The sequence below is a fragment of the Bos grunniens genome, chromosome 28 (assembly GCF_055505025.1).
Source record: "Bos grunniens cultivar Pamir isolate PY7600 chromosome 28, Bosgru_T2T1.0, whole genome shotgun sequence".
Taxonomy (NCBI): domain Eukaryota; kingdom Metazoa; phylum Chordata; class Mammalia; order Artiodactyla; family Bovidae; genus Bos; species Bos grunniens.
This window is the reverse complement of record NC_141192.1, coordinates 40,014,480-40,029,801: the sequence shown is the minus strand read 5'-3', so window position 1 is coordinate 40,029,801 and position 15,322 is coordinate 40,014,480. Positions and strand designations below refer to the sequence as shown.

The 15,322-nt window shown below is 42.5% G+C and overlaps 1 protein-coding gene across 3 annotated transcripts in view; it reads right to left on the bottom strand.

Moving 5' to 3' along the window:
- Window positions 1–12,936, bottom strand: part of PCNX2 (pecanex 2) — a 311,410-nt gene extending 298,474 nt beyond the window's left edge. For all 3 annotated transcript variants that reach the window (XR_015156551.1, XM_086381075.1, XM_086381076.1), the window contains exon 1: window positions 12,536–12,936. Coding sequence is in view for 2 of the 3 variants with exons in the window: in XM_086381075.1 (XP_086237201.1) it covers window positions 12,536–12,688 (153 nt within the window). In the remaining variant the exon portion in view is untranslated. The remainder of the gene's footprint in view (window positions 1–12,535) is intronic.
- Between the last annotated feature and the right edge of the window lie 2,386 nt (window positions 12,937–15,322).

Genomic DNA, 15,322 nt, shown 5'->3' with positions numbered 1-15,322 from the left:
TCACTTATCACCATCACCATCATCATCATCAATGCCATGGAATAATAAATTCAGATACAGTGTTTTGAAGTGAGTAAGGGGCTACAGAGCAAATGTTTTTATTACTGGCCTGACCCATGACCATGACCTGTCGCTCAGTTGTGTCCGACTCTTTGCAACCCCGTGGACGGTAGCCCACCAAGCTCCTCAGTCCATGGGATTTTCCAGGCAAGAATACTGGAGTGGGGTGCCATTTCCTTCTCCAGGGGATTTTCCCGACCCAGGGATCAAACCCAGGTCTCCCGCATTGCAGGCAGACGCTTTAACCTCTGAGCCACAGTGAGAAATGTTAATATATAATAAGAAAAAAATAATTATGAAATAAGCCCAACAGTTGTTTTCTTGGTAAAATATTTGTTTCAGGGATGTTTCTTATTTTCCGATTTTTATTCTTCCCTGATTAAGTATTGCATTATAGTCTTTTTTTCTTTTAAACTTTTAAATTTATACTGGAGTATATAGCCTATTAACAGTGTTGTGACAGTTTCAGGTGGACCGCAAAGGGACTCAGTCATACACATACATGTATCCATTCTCCTTCAAACTCCCCTCCCATCCAGGCTGCCACATGCAAAGTTCCCTATACAATAGGACCTTGTCGGTTATCCATTTTAAATATAGCAGTGTGTACATGTTTATCCCAAACTCCCTAACTATCCCTTCCCCCATCCTTATCATATGACATTCCTCATATGTTGAATCTAAAAAGAAATTATACAAATGAACTTCTTTACAAAACAGAAACAGACTCACAGACTTCAAGTTGTAGTCTTTAAAGGAAGAATAAGTTATCGAAAGATTAGGAATACCAGTAGGAAATAAGTATTAGCTCTCTTCATTTTCTTTTGAGATGATAAAGATTTGGAAAAAGGAATTAAACATACATATAACCCCATATAAAATATTCCCAAGGTCCCCATAGTCCCAACATTTCTATATTTGTTTTTTGTATTTAAGATCAGCCAAAATCAATAAATGAGGTAAAATCAGTCAGTGGTCTTTTCATTTTAAATCCAAGTTTCCTGTGATGGGGAAAAGACTGTATTTATTACATAAATGACATAAATATTCTCTTTTATTGCCATCTAAGTAGTAAAACAAAGGTTGTCAGAGAAACAACAGCACCTCCCATTGCTTCTTAAACCCATAGCAATCAGACTGCTACTCCGCAACACTCCACTGAAAATGTTCTTGTCAACATCTCTAAAGACAACAATTTAATCCAATTTTCTAAGCAGCACTCAACAACAGCATAATTTGAATTTTAAGGCAATTCAATACTAGGAGTAACACCTTGGTTTTCAAGCTTCATTTTTAATGATCTGGATCCAGGCCACCACATTGCAGTGGGTACACTGAAGTGCAACTGACCACAGACACTCTTCCAAAATTGTGAATTCCCATATGAGTTAGATTTCATTAATGGGAAGAGTGATTTGATTATCCACTGTGTATGAAGCAGCTCTCCGGGGACCATGGGGGAATTCAAACTGCATCCTCATCCTCAAGATTCCTCCAAACTTGGAGGAAGGACAGGTCTCTCTTGACTCCACATCTCTCTCTAGATATTACACTGCACTATTTCTCAGTCCCTGCATGGTCTTTCCCACCTGTCTTCACTTCTTCACCTCCTATTGAATAAAAAAAAGAAATTATGAGACCACACTAATAAGCATGACAAAACTATAGGGCAGAGGGAAAAGGAAAGCCTTTCTTCACAGAAGAATACCTAACTGATAAATAGAAAATCGCCATTTTGCAGCCATCATTAAGATAATTATCTTAGCTGAGCATCATTAATTTATGGTACAATCATGAATGAAAATTTTGAGGGGTGATATGTGGGGGCTTCCCTGGTAGCTCAGAAGGTAAAGAATCCGCCTACAATGCATGAGACCTGGATTCAATTCTAGGGTTGGGAATATCCCCTGGAGAAGGGAATGGCAACCCACTCCAGCATTCTTGCCTGGAGAATCCCATGGACAGAGGAGCTGGCGGGCTACAGTCCATGTGGTTGCAAAGAGTCAGACATGACTGAGTGACTTTCACTTTGACTTTATAATAACATGTACAATCTCCAGGTTTCCTCTCCCAGATTACTTGTTAAATACAAGGGGAAACCGGGTGGGTACCTTTACAACAAAGAAATCTGACCAACACCATCTTTGCTACTAAGTCACTTCAGTCGTGTCTGACTCTGTGTGACCCCATAGACATCAGCCCACCAGGCTCCCCCATCCCCAGGATTCTCCAAGCAAGAACACTGGAGTGGGTTGCCATTTCCTTCTCCAATGCATGAAAGTGAAAAGTGAAAGTGAAGTCGCTCAGTCATGTCCGACCCTCAGCGACCCTATGGACTGCAGCCCACCAGGCTCCTCCGTCCATGGGATTTTCCAGGCAGGAGTACTAGAGTGGGGTGCCATTGCCTTCTCCAACACCATCTTTACCAATGACCAAACTTAACAGCGCTAACAATGGGGGAAATGATATTGGGTGGCCCTGATACGATCAGGACAAGACACATCACTTGGTATTCATTCCAAAAAATGCATAATCACACATCTAATCGCAAGGATGCAATAAAAAAGGGTCAAAATTGTGGGACATTCTGCAAAACGACTTTCACTAGCACAAAAGCGAAAACAAAAAAAACTTGAAGAACATGTTCTAGAATAAAGGACAGAGACATCACAACTAAAAACAATGTGCAATCCTCGATTGAAACTCAAATCCAGAAAAACAAAACCAGAAGCCCAGCTAGGCAGGACACTATTGGCATAACTAGTGAAATTTGCATGAGAACTATATATCTGACAAACATTATATCAATGTTTATGAGTGTGACAATTATATGAGAGAATGTTTTTTTCCTTAAGAGATACCTGACGAAGTTTCTAGAGGGAAGTGTCTTGATGTCTGTAATTTATTCTCAAATGATTCAGCGAATTTTAAACTGTATAATCATGAGAGTGATGAAGTAAACGTGGCAAAACATTGAGAACTGGTGACTCAAAATGAAGGGTATATAGTATTCATATTCATTGTATTATACCTGTAACTTTTCCGTAGATGAGGGATTTTTCAAAAATAAAAATTGGGGGATAAAAAATAATATCCTACCTCAAAGTTGACTAAAACATAACTCATCACTGTATCTCACCATGCTGAGGAAAAATCTCATGGTCTACTACCTTGGTTTGACTAGCTCTTAATCACTCAACAGACTCCAGATTAGAAATTCTTTCCTTTGCAAAGTCCTTCTAAACACCAAAGCCAGAAAGAGGCCCTCCATCTTTACTGTAAAGCATCTTGCACTTCCCTTGAAATAAGTTATCACTGTGTTATTTATAACTGTTTATCTTTACCTGTTAACAAGGAGAGATACCAATGCATCATTAGCCTGTTGTTTCCCCAATACCCAGCTGAACACTTGGCACTTTGATGTAGTAGACAGAGGTCCAACAAATAGGTCCACTTCTTTTCTGGTCACACAGTAGGACCGTACTTTCCACTGCCCTTGGAGTACAGGAAAGTCCTGACGAAGAAAAGTCTGAGTGCAATGGGCATGTAGCCTGGAAGTCTACATGCCTGTGATAAGCAGGACCCCCTCCTAACCATGCTCTCCATTCCCAACTAACCATGTTGGACATACAATACCAATTTTTTAAAAATGGTAAAACCAGGGAGATTTTGAGGTTGTTACATCAGCACAAATCAGCATATCCTGACTGTTATATACATGCTCAAATCCTGAAAGAAACAATTCAATTAGACAATGTTAGATATTATCTGAAAAGCTTAAAATAATCTTCATAGTTTAAGTCTCTCGGTCATGTCTGACTCTTTGTCACCCCATGGACTGTAACCCGCCAGGCTCCTCTGTCCATGGAATTCTCCAACCAAGAATCCTGGAGTGGCTAGCCATTTCCTTCTCCAGGGGATCTTCCCAAACCAGGGATCACACCCAGGTCTCCTGCACCATCGTCAGATTCTTTACCATCTGAGCCACCAGCCGAAGCTCTAGTCTTCATAGGGGACAGGTCAAATAAATCACTCTTTACTCACACAGTGGCATACTATGCTGACATTAAAAATAATGAAATAGCTCTTCATGGAATTCTCCCCAAAATAAAGTGGATAAAACAAGGAGAAGTAGTACAGATAAATGGCTGTACACAAAATAGTGAACCGGCAGTGCTGACCAAACAGCCAAGGTAGGATAGATATCAGATTCCAGGACAACTTCTGGAACAAAGCATATCCAGAAACTTCTAAATAGGTTATAACAATGAGCAAGATGACCCTAAAACCCCTCACCCAAAGTGAGGATGTAATGGAGTCCAGAATGAGAGGACACATGAAGATTGTTGGAGGGCCCCATTGGTATTCAGTGAGTCCTGTGTATCTCTCCCGCACAACCAGGAGAAAGGCTTTGGTGGGATCACTCAGAGTCTTATTATGGTCCTGACAATTAGGGCAGGAAGTATGATGCCTGATTTTTCCCAGAAGAACTAAAAGATGAGAAACTGGCTGGCTAGTTGCTCTGATGGAGGGATGAAGGAGAAGTTGGTATGCTGGGGTTTGGTTGCCCTCCCAGTCTGTTCATGGAGAGAATATGTGAGTATTTGCACAGACTGTGTGTGCAAATGACTTCAGGGTTTGCTTTAGAAGTTCAGAGGGGCCCTGGACCAAAAGAAATCTGGGGTGGACTGCCACATGCCAAAGAACTGTGGAAGGAGTAAGCAACCAGGCAGAATAGAGATACAGCAGCCCTCCTCAAGGAAACTGGGTAGGAGAAACCTGGCAAGGAGAACAGGGTCTCTACAGGACATGTGAAGGGACCTCGCTGGAGAGAGTCAGCTGGAAACGTGAGCCATGTTTCAAAAGCTGACAGCTAGATTACCACCACACTGGTTAACAAAGAACTTTGCTACTCTTTGATGCCAAAGGCATTAGAACATCAGCCAATGTGTGAGAGAGAAAAGTGAAAAAAGACCAGGCCATCCTCATATCCCTGAAGCCTGGCATCACCATATGGAATTGGACAAACTGAAATCCCAATCAAATCTGTGTTTTGTTATTAAAGCAACTGTAAGGCCTTGTATTATCTGTGACCTGAAGTCAAGGGCCTTGTACATTTTTATCTAAGAGTAGAGAAAGAACTCTCTACAGAGCAAATTAAAAGGAGAGTGGATGACAAAGAAGGCTGCTTTGGGATTAAACCTTGGAACCCCGAAGTCAAACTCAGTCACATGGGATCAAATGTCGCTTGGAAGAACACACAAGAGACAGGACACGGTGGCCGCCCCTCAAAAAACATACTGGAGACAAGTGTGGGAGGGAAGGTAACTTTCCCTACACAGTCCTTTGCACATACTCAGTGGTTGGATCTCTTCATGCCAAAGTGCAAAAAACAGATCCCCTCTTGCAAAATATTCTGCACACTGGCATGAAGAGATCCAGACACTAAGCGTGTGCAAAGGACTATGCCAGAAAAGTTAACTTGTGAAATTACCTGGATTAGAGGTGGTGTGGCTGAGTGGGTACCAACTCCAACTGCTGGACTCTAATTCTGGTTAGGTCACAACTAGCCATGGATCGTGAAACTTCTTAACCAACCTCTCCATGCCAGTTTCATCAACTGTAAAGTGGGGATAATGACAGTGGCTCTCCGGTTCACTGAGGGGAGGAGATGCTTTAGTTCACGTAGAGCTCTTCCAACAGTGCCAGTCTATATGTGCTCAGTGAGTGCTGGCTGTTACTATTACCTATAATAATAGCAATGCTAACGGTGAGAAACCCATCAGAAAAAAAGGAAAAATTGTGAATACCATTAAGAATTAGTCCATTTTTTGGTACAGATACACCTATTTGCAGGTCAGGAATAGAGACATCAAGGCTGTATATTGTTACCCTGCTTATTTAATTTATGTGCAGAGTACATCATGAGAAATGCTGGGCTGGAAGAAGCACAAGGTGGAATCAAGACTTCTGGGAGAAATATCAATAACCTCAGATATGCAGATGACACCACCTTTATAGCAGAAAGTGAAGAAGAACTAAAGAGCCTCTTGATGGATGAGTGAAAAAGTAGGCTTAAAACTCAACATTCATAAAACGAAGATCATGGCATCTGGTCTCATCACTTCACAGCAAATAGGTGGGGAAACAGTGGAAACAGTGGCTGACTTTATTTTTCTGGGCTCCAAAATCACTGCAGACGGTGATTGCAGCCATGAAATTAAAAGATGCTTACTCCTTGGAAGGAAAGTTATGATCAACCTAGACAGCATATTAAAAAGCACAGACATTACTTTCCAACAAAGGTCCATCTAGTCAAGGCTATGGTTTTTCCAGTAGCCATGTATAGATGTGAGAGTTGGACTATAAAGAAAGCTGAGCACTGAAGAATTGATGCTTTTGAACTGTGGTGTTGGAGAAGATTCTTGAGCATCCCTTGGACTGCAAGGAGATCCAACCAGTCCATTCTAAAGGAGATCAGCCCTGGGAGTTCATTGGAAGGACTGATGTTGAAGCTGAAACTCCAATACTTTGGCCACCTGATGCAGAGAGCTGACTCATTTGAAAAGACCCTGATGCTGGGAGGGATTGAGGGCAGGAGGAGAAGGGGACGACAGAGGATGAGATGGCTGGATGGCATCACCAACTCAATGGACATGGGTTTGTGTGGACTCCAGGAGTTGGTGATAGACAGGGAGGCCTGGCATGCTGTGGTTCATGGGGTTGCAAAGAGTCGGACACGACTGGGCAACTGAACTGAAATGAACTGAATAGAGACACAGATGTAGAGAATGGACTTGTAGACACGGAGGGTGGGAGAAGAAGAGGGTAGGACAATTGGGAGAGTAGGACTGACACATATATACTACCATGTGTAAAACAGAGAGCTAGTGGGAACATACTTTATTGTACACGGAGCTCAGCTTGGTGCTCTATGATGACCTAGCGGGGTGGGATGGGGGGCTGGCAGGGAGCTCAAGAGGGAGGGGATATGTGTGTACATATATCATTGTTGTACAGCAGAAACTAACACAACATTGTAAAGCAATTACATTCCAATAATAAATTAAATTAAATTAAAATTTTAAAAAAGAACTAGTCCATTTTTTTCTTCTGTAGGATGTAGAAAAGAGATTTAGAGTAGAAAAAAGTGACAATAAAGTTGGTTAAACTGTAAAAGGGATAATCTGAGACACCAAATGGTTAAAATCAGAAAACAATAATCTCCTGATAAGTATCACCTTCCATCCAAAAGAAATCACACCAAGGGTATTAAATAAAGTATTAAACATTACAATTGGAAAAATAACAATATGTCTACAGAGAGTGGCATCCAAACAAAACTAGTCACTAATTGGGAGAAAGGGAAGTGCAGGTGGGTTTGGGGACATAATAAATTTTTCCACCAGAAAATTAGTCATGAACTTGCAATATTTGAAAGAAAGAAAAGCGAGGAAGAAGACTCTTTTTGGAAAGTGTTGCGGAGGCCGACATCCTAGAACAAGGCAGGTGCTTTTTTTTTAATCACAGACACAAAAACACAAGTGGCTGGCAGACGTTCATGTGTCTAAATGGCAGAAGATGAGGAAGAGCAGAAGGAATTTTGCAGAAGGTGACAAGGTCACTCAAGAAAGGCCATATTAACTTGAAAAGATTGAAGACAACTGCCCTAGGATGCCCAACAGAGAGGGACATCTCTGGTAAAAGTGCTTGTACCAGGAAAGCAAAGACCCCATGGAGCCAAGCTCTTTGTACACACAGTCCAACAATGATCTGGAGTGGCAAAATTTTTCAGACAACTGCAAGGGATGGCATTCAGCCCGAGTCTAGAAGGCTCGGGTCTGCACTTCTTTGGAAGCCCAGGGACCAGGGAAGAATGCCTTCAAGCAGGCAGCTGAGAGGAGAAAGAAAGAAGTTCAGACATTCATGTGGATTACGGGAAAGTGTAAAGCATCAAGCATCTCAATGTGAGTACAAATAAAGTCACCAGAAGTAGAAGCACCAGACAAAAAGCTTCTACAAATCAAAGAAGACTAAGTATGAACCATGTGATTCAACAGCAGAAAAAGCCTTTGTCATGAAGCTGAATATGAGGGCTAGGACTGAGCAGGGTGAGAGGTGCCCTCTGGGACCAGCAGCATACCAAACAGTCCAACAAAGTAACAACAATCCAATGGACAGGTCAGGGTGTGCAGGCTGCATACTGTACAAAGGCCTCCAGCTGACAGGGTTACATGGTGACTGAAGTCCAGCCCCCAGGTCCAGAGCCAGGAAAGGGTGTCTTTTGGGACAGACCACCTTTCCATAATTCACATAAAGGTATCTTCTATGTTAGAAGCAGGAGCGAAAATGGGTAGCCAAAGAAATACAGAACCTAAAGAAAAATAGTTATGTACCCAAATGGTGGGTGGTCACAGACCATGATAGAAGAGTTACCAGCTAGGTGTGACAATGACGACCACTGTGCACAGACCACCCACTGTATGTCTGGTGCGACACGGCCCCTGACAAGACCCACTTTATTATCATTACAGCAACTAGAAACGAAGTGGTGTTTATCCAAACAAACAGTCTTCAAGTTTAAATTAAAAAGCAGAACTGGAAACAGAATGCCTGCATGCTAAGTCACCTCAGCCGTGTCCGACTCTGTGCGACCCCATGGACTGTAGCCCGCCAGCTTCCTCTGTCCGTGGGATTCTCCAGGCAAGAGTACTTGCGGGTAGTGGGTAGCCGTGCCTTCCTCCAGGGGCCCTTCCCAACCCAGAGATCAAACCCTCGTCTCATGTCTACTGCATTGGCAGGCGGGTTCGTTACCATGAGTGTCACCTGGGAAGCCAAGTAAGTCTGGCTAAAAGACAAAAAAACTGAGGAAAAACAAAGCCACAACCATAAAATAAAGAATCAAAATATATAATGCCTTATATGAGATCTTAAAGAATGTAAAGTTTCCACCCCATTTTTTCCTGTATTCAGGTTGACCTTACCACCTCCAGATGCTCAGAACTTCACTTGAGGACGGGTCACTGCTTCAGGGAGTTCAAGTTCTCTCTTGTATATCAGTGTATCAGGTCAGGTAACACAGTGCTATGACAAGGCCAAAGACTTGGAGACAACAGGACCTCAGCTAAAATTCTGAATTTTACTACCAACTATCTAGATGGCCTTGGGCAAGTAACCTATGCCCTCTGGATCTCAGTGGCTTAATCTAAAAAAAAAAAAAAAATCCCCATTTCACAGATGAGAAAACTGAGGCCCAGAGAAGTGAAGAGACTTGCACAAAATCACACAATTGATAAGTAATAGGGCAAGGACATCTTTTGACACTAGTCTGGTGCTGCCAGAACTTATTCTGGGTCAGAATCATGCCCAGGGTGCTCCCATTTTAAAGCTCTACATGAATCTTCAAAGAATAAATATAAGAACACATGTAATAAATGAGAAACCAAACATCTCTGACGACAAATGGATCTTTCAGCTTGCCCAAACTAAAATTAAGCTGATAAATCAAAGTAAAACTCTTCTCAAACGCTCTAAAATGACCTTTGTTTTTAGGTATATATTTTGAGCATTTCTTGAAAATATATAGTTTATGAAGGCTAATAAATAACCTATTTTCTACCTAGACCTAAATAAATGCTGGGGCTTAGAGATTAGTTTGCTTTGATAATTAATAACAAAAACTGTATTTCCCTATTCAAAGTCCCCATTAAATTAAAGGCTGGATTCTTCTTACAGAGCAACTGTCTTGACTAAGCACGTTTAAACAAATTGTGAAAAGCCCAGAAAAGTTCAGTTTCCCTTAAATAACAGAACTTTATATGTCCCTGCTGTCAGCAAGCAGCCAGGGATCTTTCTGGATTATGTTCTCATAAGTGGAACAAACTGAGAAGGGTGGTGACAATCTCAGGCGGCACTGAAGTGCAGAAAAATATATTTAGGCATCCAAACCCAGAGAACAGAATCCTCCACTGGGGAAGAAGGATCTTTCGTTTCTAAATTAAGTTCCAGAAACCAGAAGACCAGAGCAAGAAAAGGACTACCTGCACTTTTTTCAATAAGATAGGCTATCTTATTCTTATTAGAAAACAGCAATATAATGAATACACTCACATTAAATGATTCTGTAATGATTAAAAGCACAATGGCATAAATATATAAAAATTTCAGTGTAACTGGTTTGATCCAGAAAACCCGATACAAAAATATTTAAGGTATCACTTTTTTGATTTCTAAACTCTTGAGATTTAGCCAAAAATTACTTTGAAATATCATTAAAGAGAAATTTAGCTAAGGACAATTTCCTATTCACAAATATAAAGTAGAAATCAAGCTACTCAATGAAGCATAATTAGGTAGAAATTAAGGGTTCTGATTATACACATACATCAAATCTTAAAAGGAGTTATGCAAAAAGGAGCCGATATTCATTTTAAAAAATCTGCAGGAATTATATTAAACATTAATTTGGTTGTTGCTGAGGAGTGGGATTAGAAGTGAAGTATATATTGCTTTCATTATCAGGAAATACTCAGAATGTACTGTGAGATAGACAACCTAATACTGACTGGAACAGAAGGACAGGAAGATTGATTTTATTTCCACCCGTTTATTATGTATTAGATCACTGTTAACCAAATACAGGGCACTCTGCTAGGTACAACAAGGAAAACCAAGATGAATCAACAAAATCAAAACCCATGTCCTCAAAAAGCTCACAATCCATGAGTAGAGCTAAAATACATGTTCCAACAACTAAGTACAGAATTCAGAATATCCCACAGTACTGACAGTAAATAGAGAATGGTATTAGGGCAAGAGAGAAAAGAAATTAATTCTAGATAAGTGGAAACAAGGATACCTAGACAGAAATGGCCATTCCACTGGGTTTTGAAGAATGGACAGATTTTGGCAAGCGAATGATGTGGGGAAAAAACAGTACTGAGAAGCAGTTTGATTCATTCATTCAATCAACTGTTAACTAATTCATTCAGTCCTCTATTCATTAATTCATTCAATCCTCCTATGAACCCTGTAAGGCTGCTACTATTGGGTACACAAACCAGGAAGCGCAAGCTCACACAACCAGTGAGCAGAAGAACCAGAAGTGAACCCAAGTTTGGCTCATCTCTCCCCTGTGCTGCCCCTCTAGGCAAAGAGAAAACATGGGGAACTCAATCCCATGAAAACATGAAGGATAAGGTCACACAAGAAAAGGAAACAAATTTATTAAAGGGTCTCCAAGGATCAGCCATTTTATTAAGTGGTTTTTACATGAAATTTTACTTATTCTTCCCATGAAATGGTCGTTATCACATCTATTTTAAGGGGTGACAAACTAAGATTTAGTTAGTTTGACCAAGAACAGGTCAAACAACTAGTAAGTAGCCAAACAGAAATATACACCAGGTCTGCATCCAATCCCAGGTCAAAAGCCAGAAAGATGGATAGCTTTACATGTTGATATAAGCCCCAAAACAACACTGTTCTAGTATTTTTCTCATTTTAAGGACAAAAGTTTTTTAATCAGATAAAGTAAAAGTAACTTGCTCACAGAACTAGTAAGGAGTGAACCCAGAATTTAATGTAGGCAGCCTGACTTCAGAGCCAGAATTCTGATCCTATGGATAAACTAACAGAAAGAGTAAATAGGAATGAAATCACAGACAACCTCTAATGGCAACATGGGACTCTGTCAGCCATGCAAACTCACTGAAGATTTTTCCTGTGGAGAACATGGTCAAGTTATGTTTTAGAAATTAAGTCCTTCAATAGGCATATCAAAATTCGATTCCAAACACATCTCATATCACCTGGAGCACCTTACTTGTAGAGCTTTTCAAAGAGGGTTAAACACTGTTTCCACTGGGTTTGTTTACCTATGAAGGTCATCTATGCAGTTATTCAGCAAGCAGTCAACTGTGTAACCTCACTAAAGGGTCAAATAAATTACAGTAGATTTCTTCATCATTACTTTTTTCTACAGATTTCTTTACAGAGTGGTGTGGAAACTGCAAATGGAGTAATTGATCACTGAACCTGCCTTCTCAAAGCAAAACAGGAAAGGGAAAAAAAAGGGGTAGCAGATTAACAACCGAAATAGCTTTGCTTTTAACATTTTATTTTGCCTTCTGGCTATCATGCACAGCATCTTAGTCTAAATATTGTCCTAAGCTACCCAGCCAAGGGGCCTGGGGCTGTTCACATATAAAATCGGTTCTACACTGCACAGCGACAAGCAGAGTCTGACTCATCGGAACAGCTAGCATCAATTCTTAATGAGTCCCAGAGCCCCCAAAGTCCTTTCTACTTCTGCTGGGGGAGTCCCTCCCTGATCGTTTCCCTGTACTTTCTCTGTACCAAATTCCTGAAGACTTTCTCCATTCCAGCTCTTAGGAATCACTGCCAATCCTTACCATCCTGAAGGCAGACTCGCAGGCTTCCCCAAGGCTTGACCGACTCCCCAACCCCCACTCACCAGGTGCAAAGCCAGGGGCAGCAGGAACAGGAACAGCCACAGGTAGAGGTGGCAGCTGTTGGTGAACTTGCTCTGATCGGGGTCGTGGTACCAGCCCCCGGTGAGCGCGGCCCACACGCCCTGCCGGAGCAGCTGCAGCACCTGGGACCCCATGACTGAGCGCCGGGGCCAGCACGCGCCGCGCTGCCCGCTGCCCGCCGCCCGCCGCCCGCCGTCCGGACGCCCTCAGCTTTAACACGCGGGCCCTCGGGCGGCGTCACCGCCACCGTCCCCGCCCCCGCCCCCTCCAGCTCCTTCCGCCCCACGACCGAAACTCCAACTGCCTTTCTGCCCGGACCCGCGAATCGCGGCGCCGGAGCCGGCTGCTGCCACCGGGCAGGTGGGCGCCATGTCCGAGGGAGGAAGGATTTTCCCATGGTGCTCAGAGGCGGCTGCTCTGAGGATGCTCCAAAGGCTCCTCCCAGAGCCCGCCCAGAGTCCCTCCATCGCTTTCCCGGTGGCGGGGGAGGGGAGGTGCGCGGTTGCGGCGGGGACGGGGGGCGGGGAGGCGGGGGAAGAAGAATTTTGGAGCCCCTCCAGCCTCTTTTTTTGCCTCTGCCCACTCTCCCCTCATTTTGGCCCCCATCTTTCTAATAGGGAATGTGAAAGGCTTAAAAATCAAAGCTGTTCTAATGCAGAAGAGATAAACCAGGACAAGTTCCTTTTTTGCAGCCTGCACCATAATAGTTATGTAACTCCAGCTCCTGTCACACATCACTCAATGTAATTTCCTCCTCTGAGCACTGCCTGCACGGTTTCGTTCTCCTTAATTAACCGCTGACCTCAGACGTTCTTTTAGCTAAACTCTACCTCTGCCCTTGACACTGAGCTTTTTCCTCCCTGATTTTTTTTACTCCCCACCCACCCCCGACACTTTCTTCAACTTGACAGATAAAGAAGATAACCACCTTTGGGGAATAATTTCAGAAGCCTCAGTTTGCTTGTCTTTTTACATGTTTCCTAAAACATAATCTCAGGCATCCATTGGGTATACTATTTAGAGAGGAAGATCCACTAGAAAGGTATCACTGAACTAATAATCTTTGACCTTTTATAGTAGAGAAATTTCAGATTCTCTTCTGAAAGCAGGCTTTGGAGAGGGAAGAAATTAAGAGGAACTTGCTTTCTCAGAATACAGAAAGGAAGGAAGCCCTCATCATTAGTAATTGATAACCTAAAGTAAATGAGCTTCATATTGTTGAAGAGAACAAGTTTTGGGAAGCTGGAGATAAAAGGGAATTTGTTTTCCTTAGGAACGACTAGATGAAGCCTTGTGTGAGTTAGAATCTTTGAAGGATTAGAAGGTGCCAAGATCCTCAAAACATGCCTTTTCTGCCTCATGCTTACCTCACCTGACATGCGCACCTGTGCGTGCCCTGGCTGTGCTCTAGTCTGCAGCAGCTTTAGTACGTGGCTGCCTTGGGCAGGCCCAGGACAGGCACACAGCCCCCCTGTGCAGAAATGAAACCAGGCAAGGGCCATCCTGGGGAGCAGGTCTGGGACATGTAAGTCCAAACTCACACTCAGTTTTAACCACTCCTTAATCTATTCAGCATTCATCTGCAGGAATGACTAACCAAAACGTACTCATGCTGCTTTCTGTACTGGAAAAATCATTTTCTCATAGACTCAGAGGATACTATACTTGTTTTTATATGGACTCATCACTTGAAACCTATCAGGCTCTCTATAAATGTTTAATGAGTCAATCAGTCAATCAACTCCACAGGAAAGATCCACACTAAAAGATCATCTCATGTGCTTCGGTCTAGGAGGAATAGCCATGCAACAGATCTGTTCCTGCATTGAAGAAGTGCCTTTATTCATTCATGCCCAATTCATCAAAATATTTAATGAGCACCTTCTGTGTGCTAGGCATTTTGCTGAAGACAGAGAAAGCAAGTACAAAATATATATATATAGTCACTACCATGGAGTTCACAGACTACTAGAGGAGACAGACAAATCAACAAAGACTTAGAATTAAGTGTGCTGTGTGTACATCTAATAGGACTGAATATACATCTGCTGTTGCTTGCCTGTGTGTTAGTTGCTCAGTCACGTTTGACTCTTTGCAACCCCATAGACTGTAGCCCAGGAAGCTCCTCTGTTCATGGGATTTTCCAGGCAAGCATACTGGAGTGGGTAGCCATTTCCTTCTCCAGGGGGCCTTTCCGACCCAAGGATTGAACCCATGTCTCCTGTGTCTCCTACACTGCAGGCAGATTCTTTACCCACTGAGCCATCCGGGAAACCCATGGAGGTACACAAATTGAAAGGCAGACTGTTGGACTGTTCGTTCTGCCCACTGTTCCTATGCTAGGAGCCACTTCAAGGATGCAGCCTTGAGAGAATAATATGTGGTTGAGACCATCTAGACTGTATACATTATGGCCTCTATGTAAACTCTTAAGTTTCTGGCAGGAAGTTGTGGCAATCTGCCTGTCTTATAGCCACCCATGACAAGCCTCATATATAAGTTCCCTTGCTTATTAAACCTGCCACCTACCAATCTGGAGTGGCTGCCTCCTTCATCTCTTCCTTGGCTTCTTTTGAATCAGTTCAGTTCAGTCGCTCAGTCATGTCCGACTGTTTGAGACCCCATGGACTGCAGCACACTAGGATTCCTTCCATCACCAACTCCCAGAGTTTATTCAAACTCATGTCCATCAAGTCAGTGATGCCATCCAACCATCCCATCCTCTGTCGTCCCCTTCTCCTCCTGCCTTCAATCTTTCCCAACATCAG